Genomic DNA, 27,991 nt, shown 5'->3' with positions numbered 1-27,991 from the left:
GTCTGTATGGAACTTGCCCTTGTAACCACATCCCCCACCTTGAAAGTAGTGAGATATTCAATGAAAGGAAGAAATAAACTCTGCTTCTTAAGCTAACTAAGCAAAGAGAAACATAACAAATAAATAAGTATTAAACGTCTGTTTCAGCCTTGCATAACCTACTTTGTGTTCTCTCCAGGTCAACAGGGTCAAGAGCTGCAACTGGTTCAGACACTCGAGAAGGCCTGCTAATGCCAGCACTGTTCACTGCTCTCACACGGAATATGTAAGAATGTCCTTCGTAAAGACCAGTCACAGGGTACTTGCAGATTTTTACAGGAGCATCATTGCACTGGACCCAGTTTTCCAAACCTACTTCACATCTTGTAATAACAGAAGGCAACATTTATCAGTATCATTCCACAATAAATATATACCATTCTACACAAAATCACACAAGTCATAGTCACTAAGGAGAGGAACTAAACCATACACCTTATTAATGAAAGTCACACACCTATACACTCGCCTGATCAGGCAACCAATTCCCACCATGCTAATATTTATTCATAATGCAATTGCAAAGGTCATTCTATGATTTTTCTTGCATGTTTTTGGCCTTTTCAACTCTCTGCTTCCCTTCCACTTGGTTCTCTTCCTTGTCAGATAAAAACCAAGTTATTCACTTTTATTTTTAATATGCATCTCCACAGAATATGCTGAAGTTGTAACATTCACCCAATCTTTTCCATTTCTTTCTTGTCATATTTTTAAGCAAGAATCATTATGTTTTTCCCTCCAACAATGGTTGGGCCACTGACTGCAGGAGTCATCAAGAAGCAGAGTGATGTTCTCATACTGACTCCTTTGTGTATACATATCTCTTTTGTGTCCTACTACTATAAACTTTTGTGGAGATGACTGCCCTGTGCCTTGGCAGTACCAGGAAAAATAGGGTCATGATCAAGGGCTCCTTGACACTGCAGTAATCCAAGCAAAATGTCAAAAGGCACAGCAGACTAAATTACATATAAAACAGGTGAAATACTCCCACGATCTATGCACTGCACCAATTAGATATAAGTGGTAGAGTCCCCAGGGCTTAAGTTAATTTCCTCATACTGACTGCCACTCATAAGCCAACATTTTCTAGCAATTCCCAGACAGTGGTCACTGAACTAGACCAAATTGCAGGGTAGCAAATAGCAATGAGCTGCAAATGTTGCTTTTAAGTGTAAAGCAGTGTACATTATGAAATCATTTCAGTAATGTTTTTGCTGACTGACAGTTTCAGACACTAAGGATTAGATGTTCTGCTCTGCTTACAAGAGGCAAGCATGCACTTCAGTGGAAGAGAAATGCAAAACAGTGCTTGATCCCCTGTTCCCTGGCTGCCTTCCCTCAGCTGAAACACCAGCAAAGTGAAAAGCAGACTTAAGGAGAGAGGATTGCTATTCTGATTTAAACCAGCAGCTCCTGGGAGCTCCTGGCATACCACAGTTAAAGCAGAAATAAAAAGGTAATGTAGTAACTCCTAGATTTCAGCTTTTGCAGTGTACAGATTAAGGAGACTGAATGTAATTGAAGACGCCTGAAGATTCTGCAATTGAAGATTCTGGCTTCTATAAACCAGTCAGGGCTTATTCTCTGATTTGGCCACATCCATACTATTGAACATTTTTAGTGTCTGATAAAAGGTGTCTGCCTGCACCTGATTACTAGGAATGGCCCCCATATCTTGTTAACTCCCAGACTGTACCTGGGAAAGTGCTAGAACATCTGGGCTACAAGTTTGCCAAGTAATTTAACACAGTAGGCAGCTGAGTTCCAGTGCCAGTGGTTTGTGAAAATATATCTAAAGAATCCACATATTGAATGATATAATGGTAATTCTTTTGTTCTTCAGTGCTTATATGGTTTTGGCAATGAACAAAATTAAATAAATCCCAGTGTTTACTTACTTGTCAACAAAATACCCAATGACTGGGCTCTCGTTGATTGTATTTGGTGGTTTCCAGGTAACAATAACATAGTCTCTGTTAGCATCATGGCATTTAACATCCATTGGTGCCCCTGGTGCTCCTGCGATCAATGCATCAGCATCTGAATCACAAATAAAAATCAATCAGTTTTGACCTCCCTTGATGAAAGGGAAGATTTCCAGTTCACTGTGCTATTTGTTTATATGAATGGGAGCCCAAGGATTTCACTACACACTAATTCACTGCACTAATGAATAAGGTCCATAATATCTACATCTCCACATAGATAAAGATCTTCAGGGATATTTTTGAGGACAGAAAAGCATCTTAGGTGTAAAACACCTATTACTTTTCACGAGAATTAAAAGCCCATGTGGTTTTGATGCTCTTTCCCACTGAAAACTGTGGCTCGGTGGGTTTCTGATCAGCTCAAGGTACTCAGTAAAGAACACGTAGCTGAAGAAAATAATTCTCTTAAGGAATAAAATCTTTGCAAACTCTTGGTATGCTTCTAAGTTTGCTTATTATTTAAAGTCTTACAATATTAACAGGCATAAATAATCTGTGTTCCACCATTAAGATACCCTTCTCTGGCTTCATTTTGAGATGTATTGACTGATGTGAATCTACAATTCCTAATGAAGTCTACTAACAGGTAAAGTTCTCTCTCTTCAAAGAAAGATTTCTATAACACAAAAATACTTTTATGAACTCTAAAATTATACAGCCTAATTACAATCAGTTCTGAGGCGTCTGGTGCACACTATCACATCAGAGGCTACATGAATAAAGGCAAGAGGAAGGCCAACAGAGGACACTAGAGATTCCAGAGGACATAGCTCAAGTCTAAGGTCCTGTGCATGCAAAAGGATCAGTCATAATATAAAATGGACAAATACATGTACCTAAAATAGACCCACCATTATAACAAAAACTCATAGGAAAGTTATTATATATTAGTGGGTCTTTTTCACCTGAGTACTTTCTTTCTTAGAAGGTAATTGGGAAATAGAGAACTGCAGCAAATTGTTTCCAGTGAGATTAGGGTGGCAGAGTGGCTTGTTCAGGGCATACTGCTAAGTTGATGAAGCCCTCATGAAGTCCTGTGATGAATATGAATATCAGCCCCCTGACAACATATTCATGTCCCTCCACTTCATGCCAGTTGTCTGCATGACAGTTCTGCAAGACACATATGTTCCAATACATTTCCAAGAACAAAGTTTAAAATTAATACAGCTCCAACGACTTCAGTAGGGCTGCTCCAGTTTGCCAGCATCAAGGAAGATATATTTAAGAGAGTGAAAGAACTGCTCAACAAGAGATATTTCAGGCTTTCAATGAAAAAATTAATAAGTGAAGACTGGGTTCTGCTCTTAGATGCATCTGGAAGTTCGTTCTCACTTCAGAGAGTTGTGCATGCAAATGTGAAGGAAAATTCTGACCTTTATTCTATTTTAATACATTTATCTCCTCTTCGCTATGTCCCTTGTGAAAAGTGTAATACTTCAGTGAGTTAATTTCTTATTTTGGTTCTTTTCTCTGATTATTGTGGTGACTGTGAGTGGTAGAGTGGTAGGAATATTTCTTTTGATTTCTTCTGTGCCTCCTCCTAAGGCCAGGCACAGGATATGAGAGTCCCCAAAAAGGCTTATTCCTAGTTGGCAATCTCTAGAACTAAAACCATTACAGTGAGGACTGGTAGTATGCAAAGTTGTTTATTTCCTGCAGGGAAAGGAGATGGCAAAGAAAGAAACAAGCTGTTTCATCAAAAGAAGGATTTCTATGGTTCTTCAGGAAAGAAAATGTCCTCAGAAGTGTGCTCTTCTTGAAGCCCCCCATTTATTGACTGATTTTAATAACACAGACTGCTATATATAAATCAAATGACTATGAAATACCAGAAGGCTGGATTTCTTTTGTACTTCCGTCATTACATGGGATTTTTTTAATAAAACTAACCTTTTCACTGTTTTTTTTTTTTTAATTTCTCCTCAAGAAACAGGTGAAAAACTTACCTCTGACAAACAGGTATGCACTGTATTCACTCACGCCACCTCTTGTTACCATGCGCAGGGTGTATAAACCTTCATCATCTTTGTTCAGATGGCTAAAAGAAAGAGCTGCCTGGCCTTCTCCAAAATACAGCTTTGTCCACTTGGAGTCCTTTATCAACACATCTGGAAGAGAAAACCCATCGGACACATTATTATGCTGGCCAGAACAATCTATGTCCTAGTGCAGCCCTGCGCTAATCACCTGCACAAACTAACCTTTATGCTGCCTTTATGCAGAATGATGGTGCTTTGATGTTCTGAAAACTCTACAGAAAGTAAGCTGCATCTCTCTAAACTTATTTGGTCATTGAATTTCAGAGAATATGAGGTCTCAGACTACCCTATGAAGTGCCAACAACAGAATTTCCATCATTATAATTTTTTAAGACATTGGCAGAGGAGGACGTTGCCCACATTTCAAAATAATGGACATAAAAATCTGACATACCCTGTAATGAATGCAGGGTGGAACTTTGTTTCATGTTTAAAGAAGTTTTGCTATCTGTTCAGGTCAAAAGTCAGATTATTCAATTTCTTCCACCAATTTGAAGACCAGATTTCAGTTTAATCTGAAGACTGCTATAAATATGCACCAAAATTAAACCTTCAAGGCATGCCTGTTGAGCAGTGAGTAAAATTAAATCTGAATCTCTCACAGGTGAGAGGTGGTGACCCATGATTAATGCAAATTAGTCTGATTGCTTAGTGGAACCAGAGCAAATGAATGAGCAGGATATTTTATGCTAGCCAAGGGACTTTCTCATACCACCTTTTTTAATAACTGATTGGATTATTTTTTATTTTTAACTTCCTAAGACCTATTTCATACTAATTTATTGTAATCAGTGCAGCAGAACTGTATTTAAAGGAGCTGAATATCTCTAAACGTTTATTATTCTATTGCTTAAATACACTTTGGAGCAGACATTCAAACAACTGCAAAGGAATCAGTTTTCCCACTTACCAGCTGAATTGCATAAGAAGGTTTAAAAAATTACACACATTACATTACACAATAAAGCATCTGGAAGACACACACTACTAAAACTTACAGCAGTAAATTGCACAGTCAGCTAAGCATACAGTTGTTTTCTGAGAAGTGAAAAAAAAGTAAATTTCGTCACACCCCTTCCCATGAGATCCTTAGTAATGAAACCCTTACCTAGAAAACCTGCATGTCCCCTTTCTGTCATGCAAGTCACAGTCGTACTGAGAGACATGTAGGCTCATGAATTACTTTAAATTAAATCAGTAAACATCTTAATCTAGAAACTTCAACCAATTCATGAGTTCTGTGCAAAATCCTGAAGAAAAAATGAAGTTCAGTGAACGGCACCTGAAAAGCTTGAGAGGAATGGTAGAAACTCTAGTTTGAACATACAGAAACTGTAGACAAGCCCGTATTGTCTGTTGAGGCCAGAATCATCCAGTTCCACCCTTTATGTGTACCTGAGACTAGAAACTGCAGAAGCAGTCATGTTCGGTAAGAACAGAAAATCTCTCCTTTACACGAGGCCAAAGACCCACCAGATCCCCTAAGAAACCAGGAGCTCTCTTTTTTAATGCAGTCTGGACGCCTTTCTAGACAAGCCAAGAAGAAGAGTAAATTTTGGACGACACAAACATATTCAGAAGTACTAATAAAGCAAGTATTCATGCACCTGCCATCACAATAATATTACAATTACAGGGTCTCACTATTGCTCTCAATTTCCCAGTCTATTCACTTGTTGGGCTATGTCATTTCTCCTAGAATTTACCAAAGAACAAAATTCTAGAAGACTAACTTGGAGGCATGCGACTCTAGCCTTACATGCTGTTTTAAGTACGTGAGATAATTTTCCTAAAACATCACTCTACTGAAAATTCATATAAAAAACAGGGCATTACTTGATACTGAAGCTTCTTTTCATCATGTCTGCTGAAGTTTCAGCTAAATTCAGCACTCCATTTTTCCCTCTGAATACAATTATTTTATTCTAGCTGACAGTATTAATGGTTGCAGAATACTGGTGCATATAGCTGCATAATGTTTATTTTACATTAGAGATCAATAACAGAAAGCTCCTGCTACCAGCTGAGCTCATATCTGGATTAGATATGCATTTCTCAAATAGTATTTTGATTTAGTTCTTTCAGTATCTTAAATTGTTCTAAGTGGGCTATGAATTATAGATATCATATTTGTGTTTATAAAATCCCAAACCACTTTAGAGGATTTGATTCAGTTGATTTATATTTCCATAGGAGTCTAGTAGATATCCTCAATAAGGCTCATTTGCGTGAAGCTTATTAACGCTGAATGAATACATATTTCTCTTGTGTACAATTATTGGAAGTAAATCATACATATCTATCTTAGGGCTTCAGCTATTATTATTTGATTAACACAAACTCAAAAATTTTAGGAAAAATGCAGTTTGTCTTAATGCAAGAGAGAATTAAGCACTACCTTTCAAAAAGAAAAAAAAAAAGAATATCTAAACCACATGATTTTGAACAAATTATTAACCTTCTCATTGTTCAAACTTCTGCATTGCCTCCAGCTTTCATACTAGTTAACACAGGGAACTGTGCAGCACATAGCAAAGGTTCATAGTGCATGAATTCTTGCTGTGTTTAGGAACAAGTTTGCCAATTGATGCACCTATATACCTCTTGAATATATTGCAATACATGTATAAGCAACAAAGGACAATTCTAAGCTTGTTTGTGTTATTTCATGTAAATATAAGTAAAATAATGGGATGAAAGCCTATCTGACTCAGTAACAAAAACCTATTGGCTTCAAAGAGACCAAGTTTTCATCTCAGGTTTTCATACAGAAAGTGTGTGAAAGGTAAGGAGGTGTGTGAAAGGTAAGAAGGTGTGTGAAATGTAATAAGATAAACTTAAGTCAAATAAGGCAGAAAACAAAGAACATGATACTGTTATACATCAAAAGAGAAATGCCTTGGCATTAGGAAAGGTTAAACTGAAAGGGCTGTAAGCTTTTGTTCACCTATCCACAGTGCAAGAAAAATTTATGAATGAAACATGAAACAATATGGGACAGCCCTTGAAAATTAGCAGTTTGTCATATCTGCAGTTCCAAACCCAAAATTTCAGAGGTTTGGCACCCTGAGAAACTGGGCACAGTAAGAGACAAAGTAAAGGTACTGATGGCTCACCTCAGAGTGAGGTGAGTATTTATGGTGATTACAAATCCCTGTACTTTTCAGTGGCAACAGAATCTGGGTTCATGGATGAGCCTTAGATTTCATGCTATTCACCAAGCCATAAAAAAAGCCATTCTGACCAGCTCATCTTTTTTGTTTTAGTAATGTCTAATAGTTCCCACTGTATCCACAGTGATAGACTAATAGGAATGAAACACTGAGTGCTGAGTAGCAGTCACTCCCTGAAGGATCAAATGGGAATCCAACTAAAACTACTGTGCATATGAAATAAAAAGCATAATTAGCAGCAATAAAAGCATCCTTTTTCTGATTTTAGTAACCTTGGATTCTTTTGACTGTCTTATTAATCTTATAGTCACTTATTTCATGCATTACATTTTTTCAGCTACGGAAGTTTCTGCCTCTTTGCCTAGGACCAGTCTAAACATTAGTCTTAGGAGTCCACCATTCTCAAATGTGGTCCTTTTGGGGAAAGGTCTCACCGTTCACAAATAACCAAAGCTTTCCTTAAATCCTCAGGCAAAATATTTACTTTAGAATCCTACACAGAGATTGTAGTTGGTTAAAAGTGTTAAGCTAAGCTCGTGCAGCGTTTGAATACCATCCACCAGAGTATTTGATATGCTTCAGTTTTCGGTACTTCCAGTTAAGACTGCTTCACGACGTTACTTTCATGGACAAAAGAATCAAGGAAAACCTACCAACATGGCATTTAAACAGAAGAGTAAAGGCATGTGTTCCAGGCCTAGTTTCTATAAGTATTTCTTAACTATGCATTAAATTGATTTCAATATAAAATTCACAATAAATACTGGAATAAGATGCAAGTGGAGGCCTGTGCACACACCTCAGTGCTTCAATCTTTACTATTCTGTGAGTGCCTTTCAGCTAAGTGGTCACAGCATTCAATTATAAATCATGGTCAAATCTAGGAAGTGAGCTTGGATCTCCACCTAGTCAGTAAATGTTTAAATACTGTGTTTAGATAATATGAGATTGCCCCTGTTGCTGTAAATGTGTACTCAAGAAAAGGTTGACCAAGTGATTTAACTGAAAGAATGTGGGTCTATGAATTCTAACCAGAGATATTTGTTTGCTCTATTCCAAATATAATTATGACAATCTTATGTTCTAAGCCTGATCTGTGCCCTCAGTGTTTCTGCCAGCATTTTCCAGGTAGCTTCTACCCAGTGTACTAACTTACCATCTCTATACCACTCAGCACGAGGCTGTAGTCTTTTCAGGTCTGGGGTGATCAACATCGAACACTTCAGGGTCAGTGTTTCACCTTCAGTTGCAAAAGTGACTCCAAACTTCTCCAGAAACTGGACATCAATGTGGGTGAAGCAAACATCATACGACAGGGGTACTATGCATGACAAAATGAAAACATTCTTGAATATAATTGTACTTGGCACAAACAGATTACTATCCAATCTGAACAGGAGGTGGAGCTCTCTATTATACTGAACTCTGATCTAGAAATACAACCCGATAAGCAAAAGGGTCTGGACAGCTCCTATTGTAACTGAATGCTTAGAAAGAAAAGTCAGAAAAAGCCAATTCTTTCATCTGTAAAACATTAATCTGATAAGAGTACATAAACTACCTAAGGAAACCAAAACAATGCTTACAGTGGAAGGGCATTATCCCAGCTGGGTGAGGCTCTTCGCCTTCTCTGTACCCTATAAGATAAACATACAATAAACATTTAATGACATGAGCATTATATTTCTGTCTTGTTTTAATCATGAAGTAGGACTTACTTCGCACAACCACAGCACAATTAGTTGATGCCTGCCCGTGGACATTTGTTGCAACTGCTGAATAGGTAGCAGAATCATCAAAATCAGCTCTGAAAAGGGAAAGGAAGAAAACAGATGGCTCTCTACACAAACACAAATTCTCTTAATGATTGATATTACAAAACAAGTTATGTTGACCCCAAGGAAAGTGTACAAAGCTCTTTGCTGTTGTCACACAATGCAAGAAGTTGATGAAAGGCAATCAGAAAGTGGTGCTGATTTTTACCGCAGTCTTATCACAGTTTAGTGGCAGGCTGCATTAACGTGAGTGAATCAGAAATGACCTTTAGAGGATGATCAAAAGGACATAGCTGGAGGATGCCAGTCTGCTTAGTCCTTTTCTGTATGTAACCTTTTTCCTTAAGCCATCTTGCCCTTCTGCCACATACTTCAAGATGAAGATGTGAAAGAAAAGTATACGTGATGCTTACAGAAATTTCTCCTTCTGTGGCGATTCCCAGAGTGGAATAAAATTTCCTCAATTTTTATGAAAGAATTTAGTCTGAATGAAGTAACAATTTTGGAAAAAAAAAAGCATGATATTTAATTTTTACATTTCAGAATGAATCTTAAAAAAAAAAAAATCAGAATTCTGCTTTCTTCGCATAAACATACTAACTACTTTAATAGGAAAGAAAATACTTTGGGTTTTAATCAAAATACTTTTTATTTGGTCTAATTCAGTATTTTTTCTTGAACTTTTCCATTAGTTATGTATTTTACAACATGTCCATCAAACAAAATTGTTGATTTCTTTTATTTCTTGTAATTTCTATTAATTTTAATTATTAGATAATCAGAGTGCTTTCTGAAACACACACAATTAAATCCTGCCTGTGTGTAGCTCATTTAGTAATGAATTTAATGGAGGTGATTCAGAAATTCCCAGTGATGAGATACAATGATAGTCTGCATGCATACATTTAGTTTCCTCTCAGAAGAATAAATCTGCATTTTCTTGGCAACTGCCATATGAGAGGGATGAGATTCTGGTTCATTTGTCTTCTAAGAGGTCATATATCCCAACTGTGGGAAAAGAAAGCATATGTAAGAGCGTTTGAGGTAAATTGCATAATGGGATGCCAATTTTGGAATATGCAGCACCTGTGACAGGCACATCAGACACCTATTTTGCAGCTTATGCATATACTCTGGACAGTGCCATATCACAAAAATGACTGCCTGTACTGTAATGTCTAAAGCACAACTTGATAAAAGCCCTATTAAACTGAGATCTCTCTCTCCAAACATACAGGGCTAACAGCTCCTCCTGGAGGGAAATCTTCAGACACACATTTCACAAAATAAAGCAGTAAAATGCAAACTTTATCATACAATTAATTAACAAAGACACACGGGTAAGTCCTAAAATTAGGCTATTTAATCAAAAAACCTGCAGTTGGGTATGAGGCCTTTGAGTGCCCTACTACAGACTGGACAGTCAAAGTCTGGGAAAAAAATTGGGCTTGATACTATTACATTTTTTGTTTTGGTTTTTTTTTTTAGGAAGGATTTTTAAAAATGCCACTACCTGTTCACAGATCTATATAAAGCTTAACTGATTCTGGACTTGTCTGAAAGCTGCCAGACTTGACATTCCCTTGCACTAGCTTTCTTCCTAAAAAAGAAGACCTTTCTTATTATCCCAGTTTCACATTATTTAACACTTGGGTGATAAAAAGCCAAAAGCAAGGTAAAACTGCAGTATAGGCTTTTATCCTAAGTCATATTATAATGTCTCTTACTGAAATGCACTTAGTTCATACATTTATCACAGCTCAGTACAGTGCCTTGCTATAATGAAATAAGCTAACAACAAATGAGGCATCCTGGAATTTTCTTACAAGAAAGGGCATTGCAGAATTAACTGTACTGGAACTGTAAGGTTTTCTCTGTACCTCCTTACCTTAAGGAGATATTTATAAAGTAAATAGTACATACTATACAGTATACTTTATAACTCATGTTATGTATTAGCAAATTAAACAGTGTTACATCGTTTGTCCCCAGAAACTGGATCTTGATCACCTTAGTGCTAATGTGTTACAACAGCACTTGGCATACTTCGGCATGCACCAGCTTGTCAAAAGGATGGCAGATACCTGATTAACTTTTCAAAGGGATACATAGCTGTGCTTATTTTGTCACCTCTCCGTAAGGAGCAGTAAAATACATGTCTTGATGAGATCTTCCTATTTGTGGTGGTTTCCAAGGTACAGAAAACAGAATAGGATCCTAAAAGTCTCTAGAAGAGACAGGAGATTCACAAAGGTGGGGTTTTTTTTTAGCCCAAGAAGTTCAATGTCTGAAAGCAACTATTTGACAAAAGTTAGTGATGGAATGATAGTACATTTTCTCAGGAAGAACAAAAGAAAGAAGTTACTGATCAAGCTACTGACCACACTCTTACAACATCCTTTGGTTTCATGAAGAGAAACAAGGTACTTACAGTTATTATGAACAATTCCCCAAGCCAAGCACTTTCTGCTGTTTAAGATCTCTACCCATATTCTGGAGGTCACTGCTTTGAAAGTAATTTACAAATCCTTGCTATGACCTCTAACCTGACACTCGAGAAATCAAACCATCTCACATCACCTATTATTCAGTTGAATGCTTTCAAATATGTTACTAGAAGAGTATAGAGTTAGTGGGTAAGAGCTACACAGCATGTTTGTTTAATACCCACTCTGAAGAAAGTTGAACAGGATGGCAAATCGCATAGGTCCTGACTCTCCTTTCATGCCAGATAATGCTAAGACTGGGGATTATTCTGGCAACTATCTACTTCCCTAAGTAGAGGGTGCTAAACCCTCTTGATTCCCTAAATTGCACTGTAAAGCTCATTGAGTCAAGATCAGTTAGAAATTATATTTCAAGTACCCAAGATGTAAGGTATGGTCTCTCCAACAGTTATTCTTCATCACAATGGAGAATGTGTTTTCCAACCTTTACAAAGGTCAGATAAAATATGCATAGAATACATTTAGATAGCATGAAGTGTGAGTGCAGAGCTGTATCTATCCCAAGGTACTAATATTTTTTTGTGAAAATTAAATTGCCCTGAATCCACACGAGGTTCTGAAGTGCTAATATTTGTGCAGGGAATATTCCCCAGGCAGATACATCTGTTTAAAATGCATATATTCATCCATCTGCCTAGTGTAATTTTAAACACAGGAGTTAAGAGTGAAATAACATTTTTCCCTGAATTGGAACACAATTCAGTGCGTGTCAAGAACAGGAAGCACTGCATAGTAAACTACAGAGTTAAAATTTCCTCCCTTGAATCCAAATGACAAAATTTTCGGTGTTACAGATATATGACATCAAAATGTGGAAATACTGCATGGAATTACCACCTCATGCACTAATTCCCCAGACACACTGAATCTGACTCATCCTTTTTGTTTGGTTGGTTTTTGTTTTTACTGAAGAAGGGACCTCTGTTATGAGGTGGCCACTTCACTACTATTGCAGCTTACAATGGACAGTGACTCACAGGTCAGAAGATCACAGACTGAGGGCTGTTGCTTGCATTTCGGCAAGGAAAGAAGAGCAGGAGTTCAAGCCTGCTGCCTGTGCACTCACTGGTACTGCATACTTGCAAAGCCCTGGGAGCTGCAGTTTATCACCCAATTAACCCTATTCTGCTCAAAGAATCTTCTTTCTGAACTGGAAGACTGCCTTTGCTGCAATGCCTCTGCTCTACAGCTACTTACAGCAGCAGAAAAAGCAGGTCTCACTACCTCTCCGCTCAGATTAAATCATCTCAAATCTTTTGTGCCTAATCAAACTAAAATAGCGCTGCACTGACTGCACAGTGTCATTTGTTAAATAAGAATAGTTAGAAGAGAAGATTCATTCAATTTTTAAGCTTTTTTTTTTCTTTAAAGCCATGCTGGTGGTGCTGAGCGGAGAGCCTGATCTGGCGGCCAGCTCTGCCTCCTGGCAGCAGGTGTTACACTGCACTCTGCCGGCTCTATCACACATTTCTACTGATGCAACCACAAACCTTTTCTGCTGTAATTGCAAGCACTTCTTAAGCGATGGCTTAATGAAACAGGAGAGGGCCCTATTAAAAGACAAAGGGGGTACCAAACTTTGAGCTTTGTATAGGTGAGATTGTGCAATCACATCACACTCACAGAACTCTGGAGAACAGAACCTCCTCCTTTGCTCCTTCGGCTGACCAGCCTTCATCAGCTCCCCTGCCTGCGCACTGTGGGGTGGGGGTCAGGAATGTCCTCAGACAGGAGCACACTGCTGTCCCCTCTGTGCCCCAGCGGATGTACCAGGAAATGCAATGTAGCCATTCACAGCTGCATAAATCTAAGTGATTCACGTCAGGAGTCATCACAGTAAACGAACAAAAACCAAAGCCTGTTGCTAAACAAGTAGTGGCAACTAAGAAATTCAAAGAGCTATGATTTTTAATGACTAAGTAAGTTATACAGTAAAGCAAAATATATTTTGAAGCTATGCTATATAGCAGCAGGACATCTTCATCTCAACACCTCTGATACAGAAATCTTGTATTATATTCCCTACCTATAGTTAAATTAGGTGGGATGAAGAAATATACTTTAAACAAGCCCTCATATTCTCAGATATGTATCAATCACTCCAACTACCAGTAGCCTTCCCTCAGAGGGTTCCTCAGTATTCTCTGAATCACGTATCAGAAGTGAGATGAGAGATGGAATGAACGACTACCCCTGTGCAGGCTGGCAATCTCTTCTCCTATAATTCTGAGATGTGTGAAAAAAAATAGTGAAACTCCAAACCCCTTTTCTTTACTGCTCAAGGGAGACCTTAAGCTCAAGCTTCCATTTGATGAAGTGTAAAAGGAGGAAGAAAGAGGTGTTATATGATAATGACAGTGCTGAATGCATGCAGAAAATGTAAATTGAGTACAGAGCATCATGAAAATATGAGACAGAGAAATGAAAATGATCTGGTTACTGTATAGGCTGATGAACCCTGGAAGACAACAAACAGAGGGCATGAAACTGTGTCCAGTTACTACTTTAAGTTGATGAGGTGACGTTCTGGTTTTGGTGCCTCAAGAATTTTTCCATTGGTATCAAGGAATACTCATAGGAATAAATATCACACTTGCATCAGAAGGAAAAGTTCACTCCTGGAGCCTCACTGAAGGGCCAGAAAGGTAGCCAAGAAATTCCAAGGCCATTCTGAGTGACTGCAGATCAGATGACATGCAGCTCAGCACTTTGGTATGAACGGGTGAGAAGAGCACAGAAGTGGATAGGTAGAAAATCCCAAGAGTTCTACTTTACAGAAAAAAAAAAAAACTACTCCAAATACATGTGCAGAAAGATACGTATGGAAAATTGAGAGCAAATTGACACATGCTTATATAAAAACATTACTTATATATATTTTAACCACTGCCTATACATCCATTGTTTTCAATACACAAATCATCTAATGACAGTAATGCACTATCAAAACATTAGTCCATTTTCTGCATGTTGATTTTCTGTCTTTTGGGACAGAAAATACAGCTGATAGTCAAGTTTTGAGATAAAAAAAAGATTAGTTGTAAATAAACAAATTTAAGGTTAGAAACTTGAATTTAATTAACTGTATCAATCTGTGGTAAATAAATCATAACAGTCCCCAAGGTATTCTTTTAAGAGAAGATGGGAAACCTGGAAGAGAACAGCTAGGTATCTTTAGGTGGCAAAAAGGCCACACTGACACACAGAAGGAAAGAGAAATGGAGCAACGGTCTCTGAAGATGGCAGCTTGATTCAATGCGAGGGAGCCTGCATGAATACCTGAAGGCCTGAGACTAATAAACAAAGGGTAATGATAGGTGGGTGTGGGAACCTGAGTAGGTGCCAATAAATGACTCTGTGGTGTGTCTGATTAAATATGGCTGGGTCTGAACACTCCCAAAGCTGATTGTGGATGGTGACTGAATGACTGATAACAAGCACAGGAAAGAGAAAAAACAGCACCAAGGGGATGTAAGCCACTAGTACTCTTCAGCCTGATGGTTACAGAGGCTCAGAAAGGATCATCAGCACTGATTCTCATGTCTTCAAAAAGCCATTTACTCCCAAAATGTCACAAAAGGAACCTACATACGACATATCCAGCATCTGGACCCTACAAGCAGTTGCTCATGGACACTAACCAAGGGAAATAAACACAGTCAAAGACACCGACTGACTGTGAGTCACAGTCACCAAAGTTTCATCTCCTGACTCACTCACAAATCCAGACAAATGAATTTTCCCTTTTCCCTGCTGCAAGGGAGAGGATTGCAAGAGGACAACCTGGTTTTATCTTTTAACCTCCTGCTCTTATCTCCAAAAGAAATGTTGGTGGGAAGGATCAGCTGTGTTGAGACATCTCATGGATGCAGCAGTCAGCAAGTAATCCATGTCCTAGGGGCAGAAGATTACATGAGTGTTTTAGAAGTACCTGTAAGTACTACTACTCCTTGAGAAACATCCCTTAAGAAGCAGCAACATAGTAATTCTTGCTACCAGCTTCTGTACAGAGGTACATTTCTCCCATCCTGAACAATGAAAAGGTGGGCAGTTGGGCTGACAGGTCATCCCAGACTGCTACAGGACGAAAGGCAAGTGGTCTTTCCCGAAAGCACTGTACTAATGCCACAAGACCGTGCTCAGGGCTGCTTCCACTGGGGACAGATGGAGACAGGATAGAACATGAAATGTTTGGCTAACAAAGTGTTAGCCACAAATATTACAGCTGTTTCAGCACAGCTGATGCTCATGTTCTGGATAAATTAAAAGTGAGGTTTTGTGTCTCTGCTCTACATATTAGCTTTCTTTTTAAACACCACAGTCATATCTTCATTTTTCTTTGGGTTTTTACACTTTTACAAAACCTTGTACCAAGTCACATGAAACATTGTTTAGGACAGCACGGGATTAGTTTTGGGAAGCTGTTCTACCCCAGCATTTTCTATACCGCATTATTTTGAAAAATTAAATTAATTAAATTAGAACCTTTTTAAAAACTAACTTACACTTCCTTACTTTTTGGAGAACAAAAAAATGGAGACCAAAATGCAAACTTACCCTAATATATAATACTAATAACTAGGTATCCTTGTGTGATCAGCTAAATTTTAGCTTACCTTAAAGAACTTCTTCACGGCAAGAACATAAAACACAGACATTTTTCCACTTTGAATGCTGAGAACATATAATTCTAATAAGAAAAGGAACTACCATTCTTCATCTACTTCCTTCGCTTTTTTTATCTTCTTATAGATTGCTGGAGTTAAATAATTGAAATATCTAATTTTTCATTTCATTTTCATGATCTAATATGCAGCAGCTTAGTTAACCTTCTCCAGCCTAAATGTGAGTACCACAAAAAATTGTGCTGAATTTAACAACTGTCTTGCAGCCTTTGTGTGAATTTTTAACTGTATTTGATACAAAATGCTTTGCTTACAGTATACAAAACTGTTGTACATCCTAGAATAATCTACCTGTTTATATGCAACACATGTACTCCATATTTGCTTTCAATTCTGTACTTTGTTGGATCACTTGCAGGGCTAATCAATTCTTCATTTTTGTACCTGAAAAATCAAGAAAAAAAGAACTAATATCTATTAGTCTTCACTGCATTAGCTTAGTAGATTTTTACATCCAGATATCATTCACTATCATCTGAGCTCTCTCTATAAATCTTCTCTACTTGTATAGAGTATTTTCCAGATAGTTACACACTGGGCCATGAAGGCAAAAGGGGGACCATCACTCTAGTAAGCAACTGGAAAGAGAAGATGTGCACCTAAATCGGAAAAGCAGGCAGTGAAGGAGAGAGAAGATGGCATGTGACTTGAACTTTCCAGTCCACTTGCCATGACATGACAAAACACAACACGAAAGGAAACTTTGTCTTAGATCACAGTAAAGCACTTCATCACAAATAAGGGAAGCTGCAACAGGATTGTGCCTCAGGTTAGATTTTCTGTCTAGCCTGGGCCCTCGCATATACAGGACAGCATTTGTCCAGAGAGTAGGGCAGCTTCAGAGACGTTACATTAATGTCCACCTCAAGAGAGGCTGACACAAGCTGAACACAGTTACAGCCCATGACAATAATGTACAAGTTTACACAGGCTTAGCAAGTAGTCTGTCTATTTTGCTATTTGCTACTTCATCATGAGGGAATTCAATGGCCAGAAAGACTGGAATGCCTTCCACAGCCTGCCTTCTGAAATACTTGAGTTTGCTTCTCACATTGCACAGGGCCATTCAGCAAGTTGTCCTCCCACTCCTTCTACTGCAGTATCAACTGCTACAATCCAGCACATCTATGAGGATTATAAAGGAGGTTTAACACAGCCATTATGTATGTGACACTTATCAGTTAAGCCATAACTTACAAATGAAAAGAGCTTAACAACATTTTTAGAGGGCTAGGAAAGTCTCTTACCATTGTACAACAGGGGTGGGAAATCCTTGTACAGTGAAGCAAAGGCTCACAGACATATTTTCCCAGATAGTGTGAGACCTCAGACGTACTAGTATTTCAGGAGCTCGACTTATACTTTCCTCAAGAGCGTGTCTTTCTAGAGCCATGTTTTCTTCCACCTATTAAACACAGGAATAAAATTTTAAAAAAAAACAAAAACACATCTAGCAGAAGACTCAAATAGGGTAGAAAATCTAATCTCGAATCCACAAAGTTAAAAGATGGCAAATCATTATTGCTGTTTGAAACACAGGCCTCAGTTTCAGTATATCTTTTAATTCTGCTTGGATAGGAACAAAAAGGTTTGGCACCATACCATCCTCTGTATTTCAAGTCTGTCCAGATGTTCTCTAGCACGGTGCCTGGCTGTGTGAATCTCTTTTTCCAAAACAGACAATTCATTGGCAAACCGTATTCTTTTCTCTTCACTTGCATGAGTCTTTTGTTCATGGGTTCTGTAGGACAAGAAAACATATCAGGTAAGATTAATTGATACGAAGCTTTAAGACTGTCGTTCATACACATTAGGCAACTGAGAACTCTGAAAATGTGTCAGCAAGATGTAAAACTTCGTTTAAGAAATATTCTTAGAGCCTATTTGCCTATCTTAATGAGCATGTGAAATGAATATGAATTTTCTTTCATTGTCTTTTACCCTGTATATTGGTGCCATAGACAGCTTCAGATTTTGAAAGCTGGCATGATCACATTGATGATGTACCCCACAGTCCTAGTCCTCTGATAATTGAGATCAAGAACCTGCCTGGTTTCCTTCTGGCCCCTAATTTTCCATCCCATCAACATAAGAAGGCAGAGGAGTGCAGGCATGTTCTGTGCCTGTTTGTATCCTAGTAAGTGTTGGGCCTTGCTTATGGTGTGCCTCTGGCCCTAGCAGCTGGGATGCTCTCCATGGGCTGTATCAGCTGAGCTCACCTGAAAAATACAGACCAAGGAGTTCACAAGGATTTGATGAAATCCATGCAAAAAGGCTGTCCCTGGGCAAGAGTAACCAGGAAGTATTCTAGAAACTACCAAGAAAAGACAGCGTTTTGAGAAAATTGTGGGTTGTTCTGTGAAAGTCACGCTCCCTAGATTTCTCAGAATTCCTAAAAACACCACACCCAACTTGCATGCCACAAAGCAAATAAGAAGACTTGCATGAAGTGCAGTGAACAGTGGACCAAGAAGTTATTTGTCCAGTATTTTAAAAAATATTTCTTTTTACCATTTCAATGTATTTTGAATATCAGCCTTGCTCTGCCACATTTTTCTTCTCAATTGATAAAATTTGAGACAGTTTCTTATAAAATAGAGCATACAAATTAGCTTAATTTTCCTAGAACATTCAGGTTCTAAGATATATCTTTCAAAACAATCAAAGTACCAGAACCATATGAATGTATATGATTTTCACAACACATTTTCTACAAATATGGCAGAAATTGTTCTTGTAGTATAAATTATCTATGTCTTTGGTACTGTTACAGGAGAGCATGGCAGAGTACAGTCAAATTCTCAAGCAGGAACACTGCCATCAGCAGCACACTTACTATAGGACTTCATATCAAGGCTGTAACTGAGATGTGACAGTAAGAATTCAAAAAAGTTTAAATTGATTCAAATCAGAAATTTAGGAATAGTGGAGCAGATCTATTCAAAAATTGGTTTGGAATCCCAGACAGATTCTAATTTATTTTGGTTTTAAAGCTGTTTTCAAAGGTCAGAGAGGAGATTAGAGGAACAACTCTGGGGTAAAATATGAGACTGAAAATGGCACTCAGTCATTTAGTACTTACTCCAGGCAAAATAGATTATTGAAGAACAGTGATAGAGAAGCTTCCAGACTTGTCAACTTTAAAAAAGCCCTGGTAGAAGAGCAATATTGAATGGGACCAGGCCCACTACACAGGTCAGGTGGGACCAACAGAGCTTTACCTTTTCCTAGATTCTTGTATTGCTTCATGAGCCAAGCTGCGTGCCCTCCTGGCACATAGTCTGCATGTTGTTTTTCCTAGGCCAGGTAATTCATAATAAGCAGCCCGTCTGGAAGCAGCCCTTCAAATATAAAAGGCATTGTTATAACCCAGTGATTCTGGTAAAACACAAACTTGCAAAAGTCAAAGAAATTACCTTAAATGAGCTGAATACTGTGACTGAGCACAGTTCAGTGAGAAACCCACTTTGCATTCCTCACTGACTGCACTAGGGTTCCACTTCCACTTGTTCTTCAAGGGCCCATCATTATCTGTCACTGGGGATTATCAGGCATTTCATTCTATTAAATTTATATTTATCTCAGTCTCTAATCATTCAAGTTCTACTATAGCACTTCAGTGAACTATGAGTACAAGCCTGTCTAATACACAAGTCACACAGAATCCCTAAAACATTATTTCTAAATATTCCTGCCTTCTTATACATCACAAAACCTTCTGTATTAACTCTTCTCAGCCATAAGGTAAGCTGGACAAGCTAGACAGCTAGCTAGGCTAGCTATGCATCTTTACTGAGAAGGGAGGCCAGTGATTCTTAAGCAACCAAGATCCAATGCTCCAGACTGGGATACAAAGAATGTGTATCTTGTGACTAAAACTCTGATTTTGCATGTGAGAGGAGTTAATCATTTATTTAATTTTTAAAAAGGAAATTGAATGACAAAACTATAATTATAAATAGCCAACTTTAGAAGAAATGTCCTCATATCATATGGAATAATGGGTAAAAAATTGTTTCTGTGATTTATAGTAAATTTCATGGCAATTTTTCTAAAGTCAGATTTTCAGAGTCTAAAGGGAAGAATTTCCAACTTGGAGGTAGAAAGCAGGACAGATCCTGAGCTGAAAAGTCTGTGTAGGTGTGCTGCAATGTAACTAGAAAGTCTAGCTATGCTGGTGGGAAACTACAGACAAGGAGCATCCCAATGAAAGGAACTGGAAAAATATCAGAATAAATTCTGATTTATTCAGAATTAATTCTTAACAAATAACAACTGGGGAGGAGGAAGGAGAACACAGGAAGAAGCTTACTATCTTGATTTTAAGAACCAAAATTAAAAACTCTCTATGCTCTTTATGTGAAATACACGGTACTTACTTTCTTGCTGCATATTCCTCAAGGACGTATCTTGTCTGAATGTTGCGGTAGGACTGATCAAAGTGCTTGTGCCTCCTCTGGTAAAATGGCACTGCTACTGAAGACATATTTCAGTGTGTTACAATCAGTAATTCCTACAGAGAGAGAAATCACATTTAGCCATATATTTCAGACACTTATACTGATATTTTTCTATACGTAGACATGTATGTGTATTGATGAATATATGTGGGCATGTCTATATGTAGACATGTATGTGTATTGATGGATAAAATTCCATCCATTTATGACAAATAAAACCATCAATGGTACACGTGGGTCTCAGGCTATACCTTAACAGACAAGCACTGTAAACTAAGGAATCGTAGATGATCGAGCTAGGAGAGAATTTGTTGGATCACTTTTCCCCTTCTTTGCAGATGTCATTTAACACCTCTGTAGAAATTTCCAGAGATGGAAATTTGACCTTTTGGGGTATTTTTAGGTGTTTCAGCTCTCTGCTCTTCAAAGCTTTTATTTTTTTCCCTGTTGCAATTTGTGCTGTTTCTTGTCCAATTCACCATGACAACAAAAAATAGACTGTATTCACCCACTTTTGCAGAAGCCTCTTGATTTTGCTCACATTTCCTTTTAGCTCTCTTGTTTAAACTAAACAAAGCTGGCTCATTCAGCCTTTTCTCATGGGTTATTTTTTCTAGACCACCTATCCTTCTGGTGGCCTTCCTATGGGCTTTCTCCAAAGCATGGAATAGTTTGATCTGTATTTGGATAGAAGGTTCTCAGAAATGTTCAGGGAGGTCCCAGAAGCAGTGTGGGTTGGAAGAGTACATTTCCCACTGAGTTGGAGTTAAGCAAATTCCCAGCCATGGCGAAAAGAACCTGGAGGAGACCAAATCCCTTTGGTTATTAGAAATCCCTTTGTGCTCATTAGAAATATGACAACTTCTTGCAAGTGGGGAATACTACCAGCTGTGCCCTGAGTAGGTGCCAGCTTGTGTAACTACAGCCTGCTGAATACATCCCATTTACAGTCACAGTGGGATGTGGGGCTTTTTATTCCTGGGCCACTTGGCCTGAATAGTGGTGAGGGATGCCAGGGGGCAACTGAACAGCCAACACCTTCCCCATGAGATGTCTGCACTTCAGTGACAACGGAAACAAATTGCACGTATAAAGTCTATAAGCTTGGGCCAAATCCTGAAGTTTTTCAGTCAGGCAAATTCCTGCAATAGCAATCTTACATTCTTCTTTCTAAAAATATGATGTGCTGTATAGGAAATCTAGATCTCATATTTCAAGAATAAATTGCTGCAATGAAACGTAGAAAATTATTTTTTCTGCATATACAGTCTGGCTAGTAACACAATCAGAAACAACATTAACAAGTCACACTAAAAAATCATGAAAAAGTCTTGATAATATTTGTAATTTTTCAGAAATTTTATCATTGCTTCCCATTCTCAAATGGGGATTTTACAGAATAATTTTTCAAAACATGAGGCGCTAATAAAATATTTCCATTATGTGACAAAAAACATTGTTTTCAGAAAAAGTAATAAACATTTAGAAACTTATTTTCAGCAATATTTTGTTGAAGTACATTGATTTCATGTACTTTTCACAAAGTAAAGATTACTGAAGTAAAAAAAAAAACACAAAAAACAACATGGAATTTGAAAGCTGGCAATGACACAGTGACTGAATTTCTTCAGTTTTGAACTAGATCTCATTTTATCAGAAACCACCTTTTTCCTGAACCAGGAAACTTTAACTGAATTGATAGGAGAGGAAATGAAGGACTGAAATTCTGAATTTAGCAAGTCACTTCATTCTTCATTCATGCTTGTTTGGCATTCTTTTCTGAACTGTATAAAATTAAACTAAAAAAAAAAAAACAAACCCCCCCCCCCCCAAAAAAAAAAAAAAAACGCAACACCCCCCCCAAACAAATAAAATTAAAAAAAAAACAACAGCATGTTTTATGGGCTAAGAAATTGAATCTTTAAATGCAGTAAAATACCCATAAATGCTATATTTTCAGCATATAGTATTTGCCAACAAAAGGAAATACTGGTTATTGACTAAGTACAGTAATATATTTCAGCTGTGTTTAGTTTTAGGTATTTAAAAGTAGAGTCAGATGCCCCCAGTCATGATGTCATGTTTACATCAGCTAGTTTTAATTTTCCAAGAAAAAGGTCTCTGCAGGAGAAGACATTAGACATATTTAATAGCAGGTATATCTTATTAAAAGTAATAAGATCTAAACAGATGAATCTTTACAATTTATATCCTGATAGCTGCATCTTCTGCATAATCCATATTTACCATATATGTTACCTTTCAAGTCTTTTTCAAGAGATAAGAGAATGGCAAATCACACCTTCAGGAATGAGAGCTTTACACAAAATACCAGAAGCTGCAAGACAAAACCAGAACAAGTTTATAACATTACTATGGGACACTAATGAAGTATATTACCACATTTCTAGAGGAACATGAGAGTTAACGTGACCCAAGATAGTACAGTACGGTGCAGCAGCTCAAAGGGATGCTAGCTTAGCTAGGTGCCCTCATGCAATGCTGAGCTGACATGAACATAATGTTAACTAGTCATACGACATGTCTTAGTTACATGACACAGTTACACAGGCCTGTGACTAGCCTTGGCTTCTCCTAGTTTTGGTATCTGTACATGACATTAGGTTATACCTGAAGACATTAAATAGTGGTTTTCTTTACGCTGTCTAACTGTGACTATTGTGTATATGACATTTGACTTCCCCCTTCGTTCATACATCAACTGGTCAGTTAATGGTATAATGTTCCCTCTTTTCTATTTATAGTTAAACTTTTCACCTAGATGAAGGTGCAAAGGGCAAACCAATAGATTAAGGGGTAGCCTCAGCTGTTAAGTGCTACTCATGTTTACATGAGGCCCAGTTGAATAATTCTGTGAATTTATCAACGTGCAATTTATGTGTTGCTATGTATATAACTCCTGCTGAGATCTGACACAGAAGAGTTGCAGAGTAGTGGCCATGTGTTTGGAGGGATCACAGTCTGGGTTATTTTCGTTTTTGAGATAGGAGAAAATATCTTTGCCATTTTCAGTTCAGCCTTTTCCACTATATATAAAATTTACGTTTTAATTGGTGTTTCTTCTATTAATCAGCACCCAAGATTTATCAAAATTGGGTTCAGATGTTTTCACATTTATCCAAACATCCTTCTAATAGAAGCAAGCGTTGCATCCACTTGCAGCCTCCATACAAGCAATTAATGGAGCTTACTAGCAGCCAGACTCGTTTTGCCTTCTGTTAACACAGAGGGGAGCTGCTTGGCAACAATTCCAAATATAATAATCATCACCAGTTAATTACAATGATGCTTGCAGAGTACATATTTAATACTTAATACTGCTTCAAAGACAAGTATCTAAAGAGCAAAATCACAGCCCCACTGCAAAACCAGCTTCAGCAGTCTACAGAAGATGTGGGGTGCCTTGACTTTATAATAAGAGAAGTTTCTATTGTCTTCCTAAGAGGAATGTGTTGACTACTTTCTCAGTTTTCCTCTAATACATATTAATGTGAGATGTTTGAAATAGATATTAATATTTAGTCGACCTTCCACTAACACAGATAACATGATACGCAGGTGACAGCTTAGCCTTACTGAACTTATTGATTTAGGTGAACCATGATATTATTACTGGCAGTCATTGGAAACCTAATTATATTGGCAAGTCACTTGATGACATGACCCAAAGGGAAGATGCAGGCAGTAGTCTGGAAAATGCATTGTGAAATAATGACCAACAATATTTCCCCATGGGAAATTGAAAATTTAATAACAGAAAGAAAGGCATAAATAGACCAAGAGAAAGATAAAATAATTTTCTGGATAATTGTAACATATATATGCCCTGTGTTTCACAAAAAAACTTTGAACTTCATACATGCAGATCCTATTAACATCCTTAGATTTCAAGAAAAAAGCCTGGAGTTACAAGATAAAATGGTCCTAAAATACTTAGTTTCTCACCCAACCTTTATTTTTTTAGTGGAACAGAGCACCATTGTACTCCTACCTTTATTATTATTATTATTATTACTATTACTATTACTATTTATTTCTATGACTGTGAATGCTGGCGACATCAGAAGGATCTAAACTGCACTAATCTACGTACTGTAGAAACCACTCAGTATTAAACCTAAAAAATAATTCAGTCAGTCAAAATGTCCTTAAGAATTAATGATATAAAATACAGATGAATTAGACTGTTCAAATCAATTTACACAAATATACATTTCCACATGCTTAGCAGCCTGTACAATAACAAATTATACTTGGCAAGCAGTTAAAGGTGGAGTTCCTGGCCCAGGATATGTATAGTTTCATGCCATAGTAATGCTGATATGAACAGAAAACAATAATCTAGGACCATGTGACAGCAGGCCACATTCTTGAACAGGGAAGCCAAAGGTCTGATATAGACATGGTTAGTTTGATGTGAGTTAATTTAAGATTTAAAGGACAGGCAGTAAATTCTAGCATGATGACACAGCCTCAGACAGCAGGCACACAACCAAACAAATTGATGGATGGGATTCACAAATGCCATAGGAAGAACATGATTGTGCTCACCATAGATAAGAAACTTGCATTCCTAAACTCAGGAGACTCCTGTCATGAGCAATGCACTACGGCATGTACTTTCTCTGCCTGACCTGTCAGTGCTGTACCATGCAACATGCACTTTCATCTCTGTCCTTGTCCATCAGAAGTGTCAAAAACAATTCATGGGCTCTTGCCTGACCTCATGCTGCCCGTCCTCCTCATTCTGGCTGAAAGATCAGTACATCCTGCTCCTACACATGTATCCTCATTCTTGATCTTCCTCTGTATCTCACCCTTCTTAAATAGCTTTGACCATTTGTATTGACTTTAGGGTTTGTCCTGGTTTTCCCATGATGCCGTCATTGTTTCCTCTACCCCTCTGTAGTTCTGCTGCTTGTTCTCAATATTGTTCAAAGTTAAGTATTTTTAGGAAGTCTTGTTTCACCAACTTATATTTCTATGGTACATTAAAGCTTATGATATTTAGCTGATAAAATATATAACATTCCATACAACCTATATACCACAGTGAAAGATAAACAAAAGGAAATACTGATGACCTTCTAGTCATCAGCTGATTCTGCTGACCAGCTTAAAGAATTACTATACTGCCTCAGAAAACATGTGGTCCTTTCCAGACGGTTGTATCAGTCCTGTAGAAATTGCCATAGATAAAAACATAAGAACATTTTCCCCCAGGGAACTTACTTTGGTGGAAATCTTGTAAAAACAGCATGAATCATTATGCAGCTCATAGATGCTGCAGTCTAAAACAGAATGGGATGTAGAGGGTCTGATACCATCTTTCTCATTTTTGTAACAAACTTTTAAAATGCTAATATATCTCTCCAGCCTTCTGTTTCTGTGCACGTGTGTATTTAGATCTCACACAGAAAATCATGTTCTGTGCATTAAAAAGGATGAACTTAAAAAACACACAATATACTGGCATTTTAAGATGCTTCTGTCCTTTCTATTAAAGAGGCTTTTTCCTTCTGCATAATCAGAATTCAGTTTTAACTTTTTTGACAACAGAATACAAACCCTTCTAAAATCAAAAAACATATGGAATTCTCATTTGCTTAAACCCCACTGAATTCCAGACATTACTTAGCAAGCTTGTCTTTTCTGACATCTTTAGCTACATCACAGCTGGTCTTAAGTTTTACTGATCATATTTCCTTTGTATGGGAATAGTATTATCCTAGTTTCACAAATCAGTTTTAAACAGAAATCTTGTGGACAAGTTCAATCTGGTTCCAATTATCCCCAGAAGTGCATGTATTACTTTCCTCAGTAAACCTTAATCTGGAGTTCTCTCATCTAATTCCAGTAATCCAAATACCCAGCAAAGCACCATTTTCAAGCAGCTGACAATACTGGCCATCACAGATGTGTCTATTCTTTATTAATAATTTTCTAAAAGAGCTTTCTTATGAATTCATGATCTTACATGACTGGGAATTAAATGAGGCTGAATTTGCGCAAATTGAATTGAAACCTTGCCATCCTAACATTGCAAATGCACAAGAAGTTACAACATGTTCCAATGAATTTTTAAGATTTCCCTTCACTTGGCAACTGCATTACATCCCCTCAAATGGACAGCAAGGAATGTGAGACAATGAGATGATGAAAGTCACTTCCCATCATCCCAAATTTCATTATCCTTCATTACAATACTTTCACTGACTCATAGGTATTATCAACACACAGGCATATTTTCAAGAGCACAAACACGATTTCCCAAGGCTCTATCAGTGGTATTTAGCTGGAATTTTCATGTGGCACAGAACACATCACATAGCCTAGAGCAATACAAACACCAGAAATGCATCTTCTGAAGACATGTGATCAGAAGTATGGTAGACAAAATATTAAAGCAGAATTTTTTGTCCTAGCTACATCTTATTCTTCAGCATGCCAAATAGTTTTGCCAGCTACTATAGGATTTTATGCTTGATTATTTACACACATACTTCAGATAAATCATGTTTTGTCTTCTTACACAGTATAGCATACAAGAAAGTTGCATTGCCAATATATGTATAGTTGTGGAAGCTCATATACCAAGAGAGCAATGGATTGGCATTATGTAGATCTTTATATGTAGAAAGAACATAGGAAATGTAATACAGAATAAAATCAAGCTTACTATACACAGAAGGAAACAATTTTACTTTATTTTTTTCCTTATCTTTTCATAAATCAATCTATGTCCTGTTTATTGCTTGCTTTCCCCAAGGAAGGTAATTCTTTTTTTTTTACAGAGAAGTACCCAACACCTCCCACAATCACCCTCATTTGTTCTGAACAAGAAAAACCTAGATGAAAAATGGACTTACCAAGGGATATAGAAAAATTTCAATGCAGAGAGGAAGACCAGCCTTTCCCAGCTTAGTAAACTCTGGCTGAGGAACACAAAAATAATTCCTCTCTCTAAAGGCTACTGCCCCTTCACTCCCATTTAAGGGAAGATGCAGGGCTATATTTAGAACTAACCAAGTGATTCTCCCAAAAGTGAGGTCAGCCTAATAGGAAATAAGGGTGTCATATAAAGGCAGAAGAAAAGTCCTACACCATGTGCAGTTCTACTCTGTGTTTTAATAAAAGATAGACCTTGATCCTAAAAGAAGTTGTTTATATTAAGAGTGGGGTTTCTTTTCACAGCAATATCAAGTACATTGGAAACATTTTAATGTCAGAAAACAGTTTAAACTTTTTATTTAGAAATCATTGATGCTTTAAAATAATCATTAACTTAGAAGACCAGT

At 37.5% G+C, this 27,991-nt stretch overlaps 1 protein-coding gene across 3 annotated transcripts in view; it reads right to left on the bottom strand.

The window, feature by feature from the left end:
* Nucleotides 1-27,705, bottom strand: part of MYOM2 (myomesin 2) — a 78,074-nt gene extending 50,369 nt beyond the window's left edge. For 2 of the 3 annotated variants that reach the window (XM_057431835.1, XM_057431837.1), the window contains exons 1-12: nt 27,563-27,705; nt 20,592-20,725; nt 19,434-19,553; nt 17,815-17,953; nt 17,460-17,617; nt 16,504-16,596; nt 8,964-9,052; nt 8,832-8,882; nt 8,402-8,566; nt 3,980-4,141; nt 1,941-2,082; nt 163-362 (exon numbers count right to left, since the gene is read on the bottom strand). In XM_057431835.1, coding sequence (XP_057287818.1) covers nt 163-362; nt 1,941-2,082; nt 3,980-4,141; nt 8,402-8,566; nt 8,832-8,882; nt 8,964-9,052; nt 16,504-16,596; nt 17,460-17,617; nt 17,815-17,953; nt 19,434-19,553; nt 20,592-20,698 — 1,426 coding nt within the window. In that variant the 5' untranslated portion in view covers nt 20,699-20,725; nt 27,563-27,705. Of the gene's footprint in view, nt 1-162; nt 363-1,940; nt 2,083-3,979; nt 4,142-8,401; nt 8,567-8,831; nt 8,883-8,963; nt 9,053-16,503; nt 16,597-17,459; nt 17,618-17,814; nt 17,954-19,433; nt 19,554-20,591; nt 20,726-25,925; nt 25,985-27,562 lie in introns of all 3 variants that reach the window. The other variant, XM_057431836.1, reaches the window with a different exon arrangement.
* Nucleotides 27,706-27,991: the final 286 nt, after the last annotated feature.

Source organism: Pezoporus wallicus, unplaced genomic scaffold (genome assembly GCF_028554395.1).
Source record: "Pezoporus wallicus isolate ANWC-B61680 ecotype Strahan unplaced genomic scaffold, APGP_CSIRO_Pwel_v1 contig_161, whole genome shotgun sequence".
Lineage (NCBI taxonomy): Eukaryota > Metazoa > Chordata > Aves > Psittaciformes > Psittacidae > Pezoporus > Pezoporus wallicus.
This window is presented reverse-complemented; position numbering and strand designations above follow the sequence as displayed.